The sequence below is a fragment of the Meleagris gallopavo genome, chromosome 3, assembly GCF_905368555.1.
Source record: "Meleagris gallopavo chromosome 3, MGAL_WU_HG_1.1, whole genome shotgun sequence".
Classification (NCBI taxonomy): Eukaryota; Metazoa; Chordata; class Aves; order Galliformes; family Phasianidae; genus Meleagris; species Meleagris gallopavo.
This window is the reverse complement of record NC_139406.1, coordinates 8,312,808-8,327,637: the sequence shown is the minus strand read 5'-3', so window position 1 is coordinate 8,327,637 and position 14,830 is coordinate 8,312,808. Positions and strand designations below refer to the sequence as shown.

Here is a 14,830-nt window from a genome sequence, read left to right as displayed (position 1 = left end):
CCAGCTGCCATAGGATGATGGATTAGATGTTAACATGACTGTAGCAGCACTGAACAAAATCTTCAGGAAGTGAGGATGCTTCAGTATCATTGTACATTGGTATGAGAGTTGGACAACCTTCTCTGAATATAACTTGTATACCTATCCCCTCCTGTAACTGGCATACAGGAAGAACACAACATTTTTTTCCCCCTAGAGTTTATCTTTGAAAGCAAATTCAGTAGCACCCACAGGAAAGTTCTCCACAAAGTTGATTTTGAAGGCTATTTTGCAGTTGGAAGTTTCCAGTTGCTGTAAAATACACTGCCTAAGCAAAGGTGGCTATTCACATCACTTCCTTTGCTCTCTCAGCATTTCTACACACTTTATCCCCTCTTAGAACATGACCCACAAAATCCAGCTGACAAACATCAATACTAAATACTATATTTTCAGTTCAGTAATGCTGCAGAAGGACTTCAGAACAAAAACAGCCCTATAACACAAAATAGATTTTTAAAGTCCTTTATTAATCTGAATATAAAAAGACAGAAGTTGCCTACAATATAGGACAAAAGCTCTTGCTTCATGAGGAAACAAAATTTTCTTTACAAAGTGAAAAAATAAATACCCTCTTAGAGTAAGGTTTATATGCTAATGTGTCATAAAAAAGTAGAGTTTTAATATTTTGACAAAATGTCTGTGCAAAGAAACAGATGCATAAACACACATTACTGCTACATTAAGGCAATATGAAAAGTATAGTCAGAAAGATTCAGTAAAGTGACAGTGTACTTTTCTAGCTTTGAATAAGCCAGTATTGCACCCAAACATGGTCTCTAGTTCCCTCTGTATCCTGGAGAATATACTAGGAAACTGGAGTCTCAAATGCCCAAACAGGAGGGGGGAGGTGGAGAATAAAAACATTTTAGCAATTAATAACCTAGCCAATAAAGATATTAACCAAAGAAAGCATTTAAAATTATGCATGACCACAATGGTACACGATTGACACCTTGATATCAATCCCCAACAATAAAGTCAACTTCAGGGCAGCTGACTGCAGCAGCTGCCATCACCCTCCAAGCTGGACATGGATCTTCCCAGGTTTATACTGGGAATACTTTGCCTGAGAATTGTGGATGAAGCCTCTTAACAGTGCTTTCCATAGGGCAACATTATGAACTAAAAGACTCTCCTGATCTAACCTCAGCACTTTGAAATTAACCAACTTGTTCTGCCTTGAAAGCTATGCTATCAGGATTTTCTACTGAAGAAAACTGAACACAGCTGCTTGATGAACTCTTAACTTGTTTTTTTTTCCAGTATTCTCCCCCCTTTAAAGCAACTGACTAAAAGCAGAAGCTACAAGCCATACTAAACTGATATTTGTAAAAGCTAGTTTTACTATTAAAATAAATGGAATGACTGAACTAAAAAAAAGAATTGGAAGAGTAAAATAAAAGGCTGCATTGCTCTTGCTGGGTATAACAATGCATATACCACTTTTCTCCAGGGCTCCCTAGCTTTTTGGCAACACTGCCATGCTACAAACTTACACATGATTTTCCTTTTCAGTAACATAAATCAATTAACAGCTTTGCTCTCAGAAGATGTCCCAAACCATCTTGGGCATGCTGAGCAAAGAATATTTATGTTCAAAAAATGCAGTATTTTTTGCTTTTCATCATGGATTGGTGCCAGAGTGATTGCTTTTTTCACAATCAATGGTTGCAATTTGTATTAGTGCAGTTTAAAGACATGATGGGTTTAAAGTGTGTACAGAGATCATATCACAGTCAGATTGAGAAGACTAGTGTGGGTTGGCAAGTACACGTGCTGGACATGCTCTACACGAGATCTGCAAACAGGACATGACTGCAAAGAAAAAAAAAATAAAGAGGTTAGTTTACTTCATATTTGGAACATTTCTACCTTTACTGGAGGCTCTATTTACGCAACAGTATTTCGTGATCTCCATATTTAAAACAGGACATTCTGACATTCATCCTTACTCTCACCACAATAGAACTTGCACAGCTAAAGCTTATCTTTCCAACTGATCTGAACAGAATGTCCTTTGAAACTAGCTCACTCGGAGCTATTTTAAAACTCAGTTTTACTAACATCAGTGTGCACAGATTAATCCAGGAAACTGTAAGTATTAGGAAAACCAAGCTTCCACATCTTTAACTCATGCTTTAATGGCATTGGACTTACCTGTAACTGGGCAGCACAGGCCTTGCAGCACACTGTATGGCCACAGGGACAAAAGGTTGAATTTATTTCCTCTTCACAACACACCATACAAAGCATGGACTCCTTTAGCTTCCGTAACTTCTCTTGCAGAGCTTTTGTTTGTTGGCAGCTAAGACCCTCGCAATTGTCACAGTTCATGCTACTCTCTGAAGATTTCAGAGGGGAACTTGGTGGGGTTTGGTCACTTCTTGAAACAAGATCCACAATGCCAGCATTATACAGAGCTCTTCTTGCATGATCATAAACTTCTTTTGAGGTTCTTTTAATGTCAAAGACATATTTTTTGCCAAGATTAATGTTTTCATTCAAGAAGAGAGATGCTAGGTGACCCTTTAAGTCTCGACTATATTGCATCATGACAGCACTAGTGACAGTGTCACACCTATAAAACAATAAGACAGATGCAAATTTGTTTAGTTAATAAGCATCTCTAGAATTATTTTTCCTAAAGCTGAAATAACATCCTGAAATTAAAACAAAAACTGGTCTGAAATATTTAAGATCTATGACATTGTTTGCATAATATTTTTAAAGCTATTTTTAAGATAGAAGAGAATGTGACATTCAATATCTTTGAAAAGGTACAAAAATCTGGTAAAACAATCAACTTATTGAAAGGAGTCAAGGTAATAAAATATAAACAGCAAACACTTGTTTAATACATAATTCTGCCTGGCAGCACTTCTTCACATGGTAATTCCTTGATGCTACATTAAATAATTGTAATTAATAGCCTCCAGCATAACAACCAACAGCTCTCTCTAAACAGGCTCTCAAAATGTTTTAGCATAGTGGAAGTTTGGTTAAAAGCATTACTTGACACTAAGTATTGATACACTAGCACTGCATCATCTGAAGTAAATCAGGGTGAATGCATTAAATTAATGCAGTTCCATTTGCTAGAGTGCTTCAGCTAGCCTAACCACAGACCAGTGATCTAAACCTGCAGATGCTTAAGACACTGTCACCTTCCTAAACAATGTAGGATAAGGAGAAGAAAAAAAAAAAAAAAGGACTATAGCCTCAGATGGCTTAAGGTCCAAGAATCTAAGCTTATGGGCAAATACTAGCTAAAATTCTGCTTAATTACAATCACAAACTGCAAAGGACAGCAGAAATGACAAGCAGAGACAAAGACCAGACAGTTAAGATTGTCTAATAAGTTATTTAAGGCTTTAATTGCCTAGAAAGTAGTAAGAAAAATGCAAAATAAAAGTGCATGGGCAGATAATTAAGGAGAACAAGTCATGCTTAACATCATGCTCACAAAATAAGTAGTGGTTAGCTGCTAAGTAGCTGCAGCAGTCAGAAAGGCAACTAGTTGATGTTAATTACTCTCACTGTATTAAATTGATCTGAAAAGCTGTACAGGTCTTTGCCATCTTCCTCTGCTGAAGTTCAATTCTTCTCTTAAATAATTGATATGTGGTAGTTAATTTAGTGAAGAAACATCACTGATGGTTACTTCTACTGATCAGTGCCGGGCCTCACATAGCAGGGAGAAGTAGTTTCAAATAATCAGCCATCAGAAATCGATTATAACAGCTCTGCCTCAAAGAACAGAAGGATAAAGACAACTGATAGCTCCTGGCATGAAACAAAATCTTAAGTATGTAAGCAGAGGCAAGAAGAAACGTAGGAAGATCGTAGGAACTGTAGGAAGAGAACTTCTGGCAACAAGAGTAGCCTAATAAAGAGAAATGAGTCCATATCAAGTACACATGCATGAGCTACAGCTACATGTTTTGAAAAAGAAGCTCTTCTCTGCTCCTTTGCTCTCACCTTGGCTCATACCCAAGGTATCATGAAATAAAGACAACAGCAAGCTTCTATCCCTAAGATGCTGTTATTCTTAGCAGAGTACTAAAGTTTTTTTGTTTTGTTTTGTTTTTTTTAAATACTCCCATCCCACAGAATGGAAAGGAACAAAAACCTATTCAGCTTCTGGCCTTGAGGGAAGAGCTAAGTTGATTCAAATGGCAGTACTGACCTGTAAAACGCATGGGTCTCTGTAATTGCTCTGTAGAGTCCACTCGCTGCCCTTGTACTGATCATCTTAAACAGGAGAACAACACTGTTACCAGACTCCTTAGTAACAGTCAGATACACATTCTTCCCAGACTGAGTTGCCATCTGAACAACAGGATAAGCAATCCTAAGAAAGAAAAAAAAACGTTATTTAGATTTAAAGAGCATTTCCCACAACCAGAAAGTGCACTCTCACAAGTTACCATGACTTTTCACCACTGTCTGTAATACTGAAGGCACTGCTTCACAAGTACATAAAACTCAGAAGTATTAAGACTAATTGTTGCTACCCTCACAACCTACACTGCAATAGTTCCTTTAAGCAATTCAGAGCAGTTTTGTCTATTTATGTAAAAACCAGAGGCACACACAGCAATTCTGACTAACGACAAATGCTTCCATATAAGACATACCTGTTGATAGGACTAAAGTCATCTTTGCAGATGGATATGCCTTCAGGTCCAACACCGATAAGGAGCTTTTGCCCTTCACTGTCTCTAACAGAGTGCCATTCTACCCCATAGTTCTCCAGTGCTGTCACAATCTGTAGAACCTGATATTCAGCAGAAGCTTGACTTAGACCTTCCAGCTCCTTGTGCTTTGCAATAATGCTGTTGGTGAAAAGATGAAGGATAGATGAAATAACTCAAGTACATGCTGCTACTGCTAGCTGTGACATGGGTTTTGGATGACCTAGTTAAACAGATTACTCTTCTGGGTCTGAAATGACTGGAAACCTACAGCTGGATAAAACAGGTCAGACACATTTAATAGAAAATTTCTAAAACGTTCTGAGAATATTTGGAGATAATACTATAATTTGCTTAAAAACCATAAAAGCTAAATGCAACCAAGACTTCACTTTTAAGTTACCCTCTCCTTAAGTATTCACCTGAATACATAATGAAAAATTCACAGGAAAGCATTTTTGCCCCACCAGATACACTATGGCATCAGCAGCTTAGGACATAACCAAAGTTCCATGCTTTTGGCTTCCATATTATTCCATTATTTTATTTCTATATATATATATATATGCATATATATACATACATATATATATATGTGTATATATGTATATATTTTTTTTTTACCTCTCCAGAATAGTAGTGGTGAGCTCTTTTGCACATAGCTCTTCATAATTGTACTTGGCAGTGTTCTGGTTATAATCTCCAAACTTCATCTGAGCCAACAATGCACTGAGTTCGATTGCATGCTCTGAAGAACACTGAAGATTACCAGCCAAAAGATCTTCTTTTATATGTAAGAAAAACATATGCCTGCAATGAAATCAGAAATGTTTGCTTATATTAGATGATACAACATGTTTGGTAATCAAAATAGGTATCAAATACACATCAAATGCACTCGGTAATCAAGAATTTCCAGTGAGTATAACAAACACTCTGGCACAGGGGAAAGGGGCCCACCTTCTTGCTGTGCTCTTAAAGATGAGAGAACAAGTAAAGACAATGTCTGAAAGCATGATTAAAAGAAGCTAGCACTTCCAACATCGGTCTTAATAAAAGTTGCTTTCACTTCAGGCCACTTACTAACTTCACTAAGTAAAATACCAATGAAACACATACGTTAATTTCCTTTGATTATTTTCTTCTGTTACTATTTTCAAATTACAGAAGAAAACCTGTGAAGAGCATCTCAAACAGCATATGTAATTTTATCACACAAGGGAGAACATACTTCCTCTACACAGATGCAAGGCTCTGCCACCAGTTAAAGATGGCACTTCTGTCAGGAGCATGAATAAGAGAGTAACTTGGAATCAAGGCTAGTTTGAGATGAGCTGGAAAATTCACTAAGCTGTTCTTAATTACCTAATAGGCCAGTCAGACAAATCAAATTCTCTACCATCACTAACAGCAGCTCTTTAATTCCCACTGTAGTCCACCTTTACTTCTGCAAACTCATCCTAATCTTCCTTCAGGGAAGGAAATATACCTTTCTTTCCACTTTTTCTTAATATTCAGCATGTTTATGGATGCCAGATGCAGCAGTAATTATGTTTCACTGAGAAAGCTTTCAATAAATCTAGTACCCACAGGGATACATCATAGCTTCTACCATGACAGGATGTTTTCATTTAACTATCTTCTCTAAAATTAAATGTAATCTTTTTAAAGAAGTTATGTTGAATCACTGAAGTTCAAACACTGGTTAGTGATTAATTTTCCTTCCAAAAGCAACTCTGGATGTCACATGCAGCTCCTCTTATAACACACTTCAGTTCTGCAGGGCTACCTTCCCAGCATGATCCACTACATATCTTGCAAAACATGTGCTCATTCTTTGTTCTATGATGGTAAAAACCAGAGCTCAGAAAACACAAATACCAGCCCCCCCAAATGCCCACATCCACAGCTTCTGAAAGGAGAAAAATATTAGATCTCATCCCATAGACTTCTCCATTACACTTTTTACAGCAGTATGTTGCAGCATTAGCACTTCCCTTTACAACCAGCACGAAGCATACTTACAGCAACGCTGTGGTTGCCTGCCAGGCAAGTGCTCTAAGTGCATCACTGAGATGTCTAGATGCACATCTATGCTTCAGGGGGCCTGAGGGAAGTCAGCGTTTCCCCCTGCAGAATGCAGATTTGAGTAGTGGGAACAGAAGAATTTGACACAACAGCTATCTCCCTGTTAGCAGGCTATTCCTTGTTTAGGCTCCTCCTGTAGGAGGTCTCAAACTTCTGCTACAATCTCTGTCCCTCTGGCTTAAACCATAGAAAGGCTAGCTGGGGATTTTCGAGTGGATGGATGGTTGTACACACTCCTTTCAAAGCTTCATTCATAAATCTATCCATAAATCCAACCCAATTAATTATTAAAGAGCGGTGGCCAAAATAAATCCAAACAGAAGCATTTCCTTGATCCCAATCAACATTTCCTAAAATAAAAGGCTTCTCCATGCACTTCTGCTCCTGCTAGTATGAAAGCAGGTTTTCTAGTTCTTATAACTACATACTAATTACACCTACAGTATTTCAAAGAAGAAACTGTCAATTTTATTCTCATTAGCTGACATGTTTTCATCTGCCACACCTAAATACTTGTATCTTCATTTTGTGTACTTTGCATACATGACAGCATTGACTACATAAGGAAAAGCCAACATTTTGCTCTGGCAGGGAGACCTTACTGACATCAAGGAAGGGGAACTGAATAAACAAAAGATCGCTCCTGCAGATACAGATGAAACTACAGCACTGGTGTTTTTCTTTTTTGGACCTCAAATGCATCACAGGAAAAAAAGCATCTATAAATTGAAAGAATGAGGGCTGCAAGTGTTTTATACATCTGAAAAAGCAGTTTTAATTAATGCTGTCTTTCCACCCAGCTTTTTTTTTTTTTTTAAATTATGCTTCTCCAAAAATACATCAATATCCACTGCAAAAATCAACACCCTTCAAGGTTACAAACATTACACCAGTCAGATTCTGTGACTATAAAAAGATTTTTCTTTTTATACACAACTATAACCTTTTTTTATCTTCAAACAGAAAGGCAAAAGAATGTGCTTTCATTGCTGAATACACTCCAGCAAAATAAAAAACAGGAGCCCTGAGGCAGTTAGACATCTAATTCTGCAAAGTGTAAAGGGCCCAACAGATTGCCTGTAGAAAAGCTAGTCATATTACAGATACTATTACTTACCAGAAAGTATTTAAGGTTTTGTAAATAAGTTTCTGACCTAAGCTGAGATTCTACTGAAATCATTAGACAGCACTTAATCCATCTCTCTAAAAGCCTCTAGATATTAAAAAAAAAAACAAGGTGGGCTTTTACCGCATCTATAGATATAGAAGCTGGGCAGTAGAAGGGCACACAATTTTTCAATTATTTTAGTATTAGTGTTATATACTTAACAGAATTTTTACCCAGTGATTTTAAAGCTGTTTTAAACTGAAATCTGTTGAGTTTCCAACATGGCTGACAGAATGCTTTATTTTGACCACCATATAAGACAGTAATTGCTTTTGTTTCTGCACCATTTACCACCTCAGTTGTATGTGGTACGTTAATATTTACTACCTGCTAGAAGTTTAAGAAATAACTGAAAGGAAAGGCATTTTTCCTCTTCCCTTCAGTATTCTTATAGTACATCTTGCCACTTTGTTACTACTCTTGCCAAAGTTCCACTTAATCTTTAGCTCTCCTTAGAAAACAGTTCTTCATAAGTAGACACGCATCAGAAGTGCATCCATTTCTTATTGTGGCTGCTCATCACCTTGACATTCACCACCGGGCATACTGGGACATATCACAGCTAAAGATGCTTTAAAAGCAAACAGAACCTTCCACTGCAATCACAAATATGCTGCATTCTATACATGACAGCATTTGTACAGAAGTCTGTGCAGCTTAAAAGAACATTAGTTCCATCCCCCCACACCTCATGCCAGCTAGATATTCCTGTATGTTCAATTATAGAGGACCTTCTTCCAATTTCTTCTTAGAAATATTGATAAATCCACAAAGCAACAAGTTTGTCAAAGCCACCAGACAGAACTGCCTCCTCCCAAAGGGAAGAAAAAGCAGTCTGAAAGTTAGAACACACATGCTTTTCTCAAGCACTGGTTACATGGGTGATTTTATCTTCCTTTAGCCATCACAATACTGCCCTAGAACTTTCCACACCATATAAGTCCTGTGAGAATATTAAAGCATTTAATGCATAGCCATGATTAATGTACTTGCTAGTTGCACATAAGTAATTTGATACTGAATATATTTTGGCATAAGTCACAAACCCACGTACCAAATCAAGTGCTTCTTTCCTCTCAGAAAGAACTGATATGCAGGCTGACCAGATGGATTGCTACTACCAAAAACAGCAAAGTATTGATAATTCTAAGGAAAAGTGTTGGAATCAGCCTATTGTCAAATCAGTTGGAATAGAACTAAGGACTGTACAGAATAAGAGTTATGGAAAGTATATAATATGCAATAGAAGACTTATTTCTCCTTCATAAAAACTTACTGAAGATAATTACATACTTCAGGACTCAAAATTCTGCAGTGAAAATTTGGCTCATCATACAGCTTTTTCTGCTGTTGCTTAAACCAAAGGAAAACAGTGCAAATAGAGATAAGTTTACATACAAAGATATGTTCTAAACTCAGCTGACGGCTGAAGAAGTGCCAAAACTCAATCCTTCACCAATAAAAGTGCTTGTACAACTAACAGCTCCCAGATTAGGGGAGCCCATCCATTTGCCAGACTTCTGGCAAGTATCTAAGAACCCATCCCAAGGAACTGCCTGTCCTCTGTGGGTATGACACCCCTAAAAAGAGCTTCCAGGGTAAGCTCATTGCTGCCATGCAGTAATTTACAACTACACAGTCTAAAGAAACCAAAGGCACGATTGTTATCCCTAAAAATACGTCGCTGAGGAAATAGATTATCATTCTATTTTTAAAAGCAGATATAAACCGTATGTAAGAGACGGCCTCACAGTTACGTTCCTTCCCTGCTATCTTTATCCTTACTTGTGCTCAGTATGTGAAAGGTTACCCACTGCAACTCAGCTCTGTTTGCAGAGACAGATCCACACTCGTTCTGGTGTCCATTACAGCAGACCTTACTGCACTGTAACAAATGCCAGTTGTGCCAGCATGGGACAATGGGATATTTTCCTTATTTTCTCATGGCCAGGTACATCTAACACTGGAGTTCTACAAGCCCACTCTTCATTTTAGCTAGCAGAACTGCAAGACTTGGAAATAGCACGCACAGCAGCCTCCAAAGCACTAATTACCTATCCAAAAGTTAGCAAAACACTTATTTTGAACACTTCATGAGACTCTGGGTCTTGTCAGAAGCAGACGCACTGTTTAATTTGCCGCAGCTTACATAAGAATACTTTTCAGTCATATTACACAAGACAAGCCCTCGGCCCACTCTGAAAGGGGTGGGTAAACATTTCATTGCTCAAGCAATTACCACTCGAAAAGTATTTCTGCTTTTGGGCGATGACCCAAACACGGACTTTGGCTCCGCCGGGCCCCGCTCTCTGCCCGGAGACCGGGGAGTCACGCACCAATGGGGAGCCGGGGCCGCCCATTGGCGGGAACCGCCGCGCTCCGCTCGGGTTACTCGCGGTCACCGCCCCTGAGCGCCCCGGCTATGAGGGTTCCGCCCCACGCAGCTCTCCTGCAAACCCCGAAGCATAACCGTTCCTCAGCTTTCCACTCAGCAAAGGCAGTGTATTGCCACAGCGGTCAAAGACGCAGCGACAGCCTCGCATTTGGTGGCAGGAAGGCTTCCTTGCATCAGAATATTAAAAATGCATGAGGCTGCGATCTTCCAGTGATGAAAGATATCAGGAGCGCAGGCTGATGTTCAGCAACCAGATCAGCTCCTCGCACAGCATGTAGAAACCTGAACAATAAAAAGCAACAGAAACATATAGCCAAGTTCTAAACATAAAGGCGAGACAAAGATCTCTATCATGAAGTGCTCAAACTGAGGTCAACAAAACATCCCAAGCGTATGGAGAAACAAGAACAACTCAGTGGCAATATCTGCTATTAGTCACAGCAAAGCACAACAACCAGATGATTTTACAATTACTTGCAACTTTGCAGATTTCAGTCGCAGTCTCAGGATGCACCTACAAGGCAAGTCAGCTTCAGAGGCAGAACATAAGGATTGAGACTTCCCCAGCTTTCCTCGTGCAAAGACTAGAGCAAAACAGTGCCAGAAACACCCTCCTTGTATACCAGCTGTGCATGTAACTGTGCTACAGGAAACCAAGAATAACCGTCTCTTTGTCATCCAGAACACTGACTTCGCAAGTAAAAGTAAGAAGCAAGGTGTTGTTTGTAACTGTACAGCTCATTTTAACTCTATTCTATGATACACCTACCGATGCAGTCACAGGTTCAACATATTTTTATCTTTCCCTTCATTCTACACATGCACAAGGGGTGTATGGCTTAACCATTCTGAGCAGATTGAGAAAGAATAGCAAATTTACTGCAACTCAGTGCCAGCACTACAGAAATACACATTAACCATAACCACTATGGAGTTCCAGGTCTGTTACATGCAGGCTAGTGCGCAGACAACTAAAATGCAGCCAACACAAACTATTTTGCAACATGGATTTAATTTTTAACGCAAGCACTTTTAGCACATGTTGATTGGATATGGACTGAACAGTTCACTTCAAGCTAGCATTTTATGCAATTATCTTGCAAATGTGAATACTCTTAAGGCCCCAGATAAGCCATTTTTCTGAAAAACATCAATTCATTTTCACCATAGCCTCATTTTAACAGACCTCTCATTGATTGAGTCTCTGTGTTAGACTTATTTGTTAAAATATCTCAGAACAGTCTTAATTCATACATAAAAGAGAACTCATCCCACCCACAACCTTTTAAAGTCTTTATAGTGGAATATACTCATGGACTTTGATGTATGTACACACAAGTTCTATTGCAGCCTAGCTATAAAACCTGTCTCCTAGGCCCTTGGGGATATGTTTCACCACTTCACGCTCTCTGTTAGCTTGGACAACCTGCCAAGACTTGCATTGATGGCATTGAAGGTCAGAAGATGGCTGCCTGCAAAAGCCCTGTAAAGCAGAACAAGCACTTAGCAGCAACAGCAAAACACCAATCACACCTGCACTTCTTTTCCTCGGATTCACCCTGATTTTGTCAGAGTGAGGAGATGTATCCAACACCTTCAGGGGCAATCTCATCTGCCTCATCAAGAATGAGACCTTGTTGCTTCTTCTGTTCTACATAACATCCTTTATTTACTTTTTTTTTAAACTTACTCTCACTGAGAATGTTTAAGACAATCTTTTTTTGAGGAAATACATTCAATAAAAGCCCAAACAGAAGTTAGAATTTTCCTTAAAAAAAAAAGCACACATCAAACCCTGGATTTGTTGGAACGTATTTGCCCAACTAAATCTATTATGTAGAATAAATAAAGTTCTACAAACAGCATTCTGAAAACTTCAACCAGATTGAGCAACGACCATTCCCCAAAGCCTCACCCCTACACATAACTAAAGAAAAACTCAAAATGTCTTTCCATGAAATACACACCAAATCAGGTCATCAGTTTCTGACCAAATTAATTATACAAATATTCTGTGCAGAACAAGGGTGTTGTATCTATGGTTTTGATTCTGTAAGTACCAAATAAAGGCCAATAGCAGAAACATTTTGGCACTACTACCCAGACACTAGATTTCCCACTGCCCCATTTACTACCTAAAACAAAAAACATTAGTTGAGAGATTAGTATTAAACTTATGTATTCAGCTTTCCCTGAAGAGAAAGCAAATGCAGATGAAGTGGTAAGGCAGTAATCAAACTCAGGGAGTGAAAGCAAGCACTCCTCACTAATGGAAGGAGTCAAAATCTTAAGTCTGGCTAGAAGTATAACAATTTAGTTACTAGAACTGGCTAGAGAAGCAGAACAGCTGTTTCTTTTGTAGCCTCACAGGCCCTGTAGCTATTTGAAAGCTACTGTAACATGATACCAGACAAAAAGGAATTCAGCAAGTTTTTGCTCTGTGGGAGGAATTGTTTCCTGCCTTAGAACGACCTACAGTAACACCATTGAGCTGGGGTTACTATCGGACACAAATTTGCCATATAAATAAGTTGTTACTGCTAGTTTAGTTCCTTCCAGCACTGATTTCTCATTTATTGCTAGCTACTCACACCTTTACTTTTTCTTTTCAGAAAGTGAATACTTTTAAACAATGGATTTTTAAAATTAAGTTGAACAGGGAATATCAGAAGATGGAAGAAATAGAGCCTCCGCATCATCATTCTCACAAATTAACAAAACAGAAAACAAAATTAGCTTTGCTTACAGCTATCTTTACCTTACCTGGTCTGTTCTTGTAAGATAAGATGTGGCTCTACAAAGAACTTGACTCTTAATTTAAACCGATAAGGAGCTAAACCATCCATCTGCTGGGAAATCCTGTTCCTCAGATTCAGCCATAGATTCTCCCCTTTGCTGCCAGTGAACTGCAGTCCGAAGTAATCAACTTCTATTATCCCCAACCTTCTGCAAACCTGAAAGAAAGAGGCCCTTTATAAGGAACGAACAACACGATTAGACAAAGATACCACGACTCAAAAAAATCGAGTTGCCCGTGAGCAGCCTGAAACGAGAAACCTTGTTCGCGAGTATCTTTACACGAGCGTGTTTTTTTTTTTTTAATAGGTTTTTCAAAAAACAGCGTGCGAAGCGGTACGTAAACAAGTACTGAGAGCGAGCAGGCGACGTCCGCACCGGCCGAGAACAACGCGGACTTCACGACCCCTCGGGGCAGAGGCCCGAGCCCCGCAGCCAGCAACGCTCCCCGGGCGGGGCTCGGCTTTACTCGGGCGCCACGCGCAGACGGGGCAGCGGCGCTCAGCTCTTCCCGCAGCCCTGCCGCACCTGGACCCGACCTCAGCTACCGCGGGTCTTGCCCGGGCTGCCTCGCCGCGGCCAGAGGGTCCCCTCGTGCCCTCCTCCCCCCGGGTGGCGGGTTTAGATGGGGTTGCAGCGGCGAGGCCGAGGCCTCCCGAACCCATGCCGCATCCCCCGGCAGCCCGCCCTTCCCTTACACAAGTGAAGGAGAAAGGCGATAACCATCGCCGGGCCGGAGAGCGGCGAGGAAAGGGAGACGGCAAGCCCCGCATCCTAGATGGAAGGGAGGGGGGAAAAAGAAGGTGGGAAATAAAGGGAGACCGCCGCCCGCCCCACGGGGGACGCCCCTCACCTGGTTGAGGCAGTCCTCGCCGTTGGCTTTCGCCTCTACCTCCACCTCCATCACCACCGCGTCCGGCCTGGTCACATAGCACAGCATGGCTGGGGTTGGCCAGCGCCGCCACCGCGGGCGCACCGAGCGGCTGCTGCCGTCACCGGCGGGGAAGGGCGGCTGTGGCTGCGGGATGCGCCTCGCCTCCCACGCCCGCTCTCTGCCACAACGCTCCGACTGACCACGCTCCGCTGCCGCCGCTCCCTCCTTATATACCCTCTGCCTCCCCCCCCCCCTGCGCGGCACCTGCGGACCAATCGCGAGACGTAGCTCGCCGCTGCGGGCCGCTCCGCCGCCAATCAGCGCCGCTGTACTCAGGAGAACGGCTGCGGCTGATTTGGGGTGCGGGGCTGGGCTGTGGGGCGCCCCCTGCCGGCCTGGAGGTGTGGTGAGGAAGGACGAGGTAGGGATGGGGAAAGCGCGGGGTGGGTTTGAGAAAAACAGTTCCTTTGGAGGGACTTTATGACGGGGAGATGAGCAACATAAAAATCACGGCATGTTTTGCCTTCTCTACTTGTTCTTCAGTTTATTTCGGAGTGGGTGCAGGAAAAGTTTGGGTTTAATTTCTGTTTTGCTTGCACACATACCTTTGCTGTGGCATTTCGTGCAATTTCTGTCTTAATCACAGAGTATCCCGGATAACAGCTAGGGTCAAATGCAGGAGGAAGGTGAAGAAATCCTTCCCTAATGGTGTGATAGCACACTGTAGGTTTTACCCAGCACCAAACAGTGATGGCCAGCTTACAGCTGACAGG

General features: G+C 40.8%; 1 protein-coding gene across 1 annotated transcript; it reads right to left on the bottom strand.

The window, feature by feature from the left end:
* Nucleotides 1-488: 488 nt before the first annotated feature.
* Nucleotides 489-14,290, bottom strand: MYLIP (myosin regulatory light chain interacting protein). Its single transcript, XM_085220159.1, has 7 exons — nt 14,037-14,290; nt 13,151-13,341; nt 5,361-5,546; nt 4,680-4,877; nt 4,229-4,393; nt 2,200-2,620; nt 489-1,857 (listed from the first exon to the last, which is right to left on the bottom strand). The coding sequence occupies exons 1-7, from the start codon at nt 14,121-14,123 to the stop codon at nt 1,768-1,770; spliced, it is 1,338 nt and encodes a 445-aa protein (XP_085076285.1). The 5' UTR covers nt 14,124-14,290; the 3' UTR covers nt 489-1,767.
* Between the last annotated feature and the right edge of the window lie 540 nt (nt 14,291-14,830).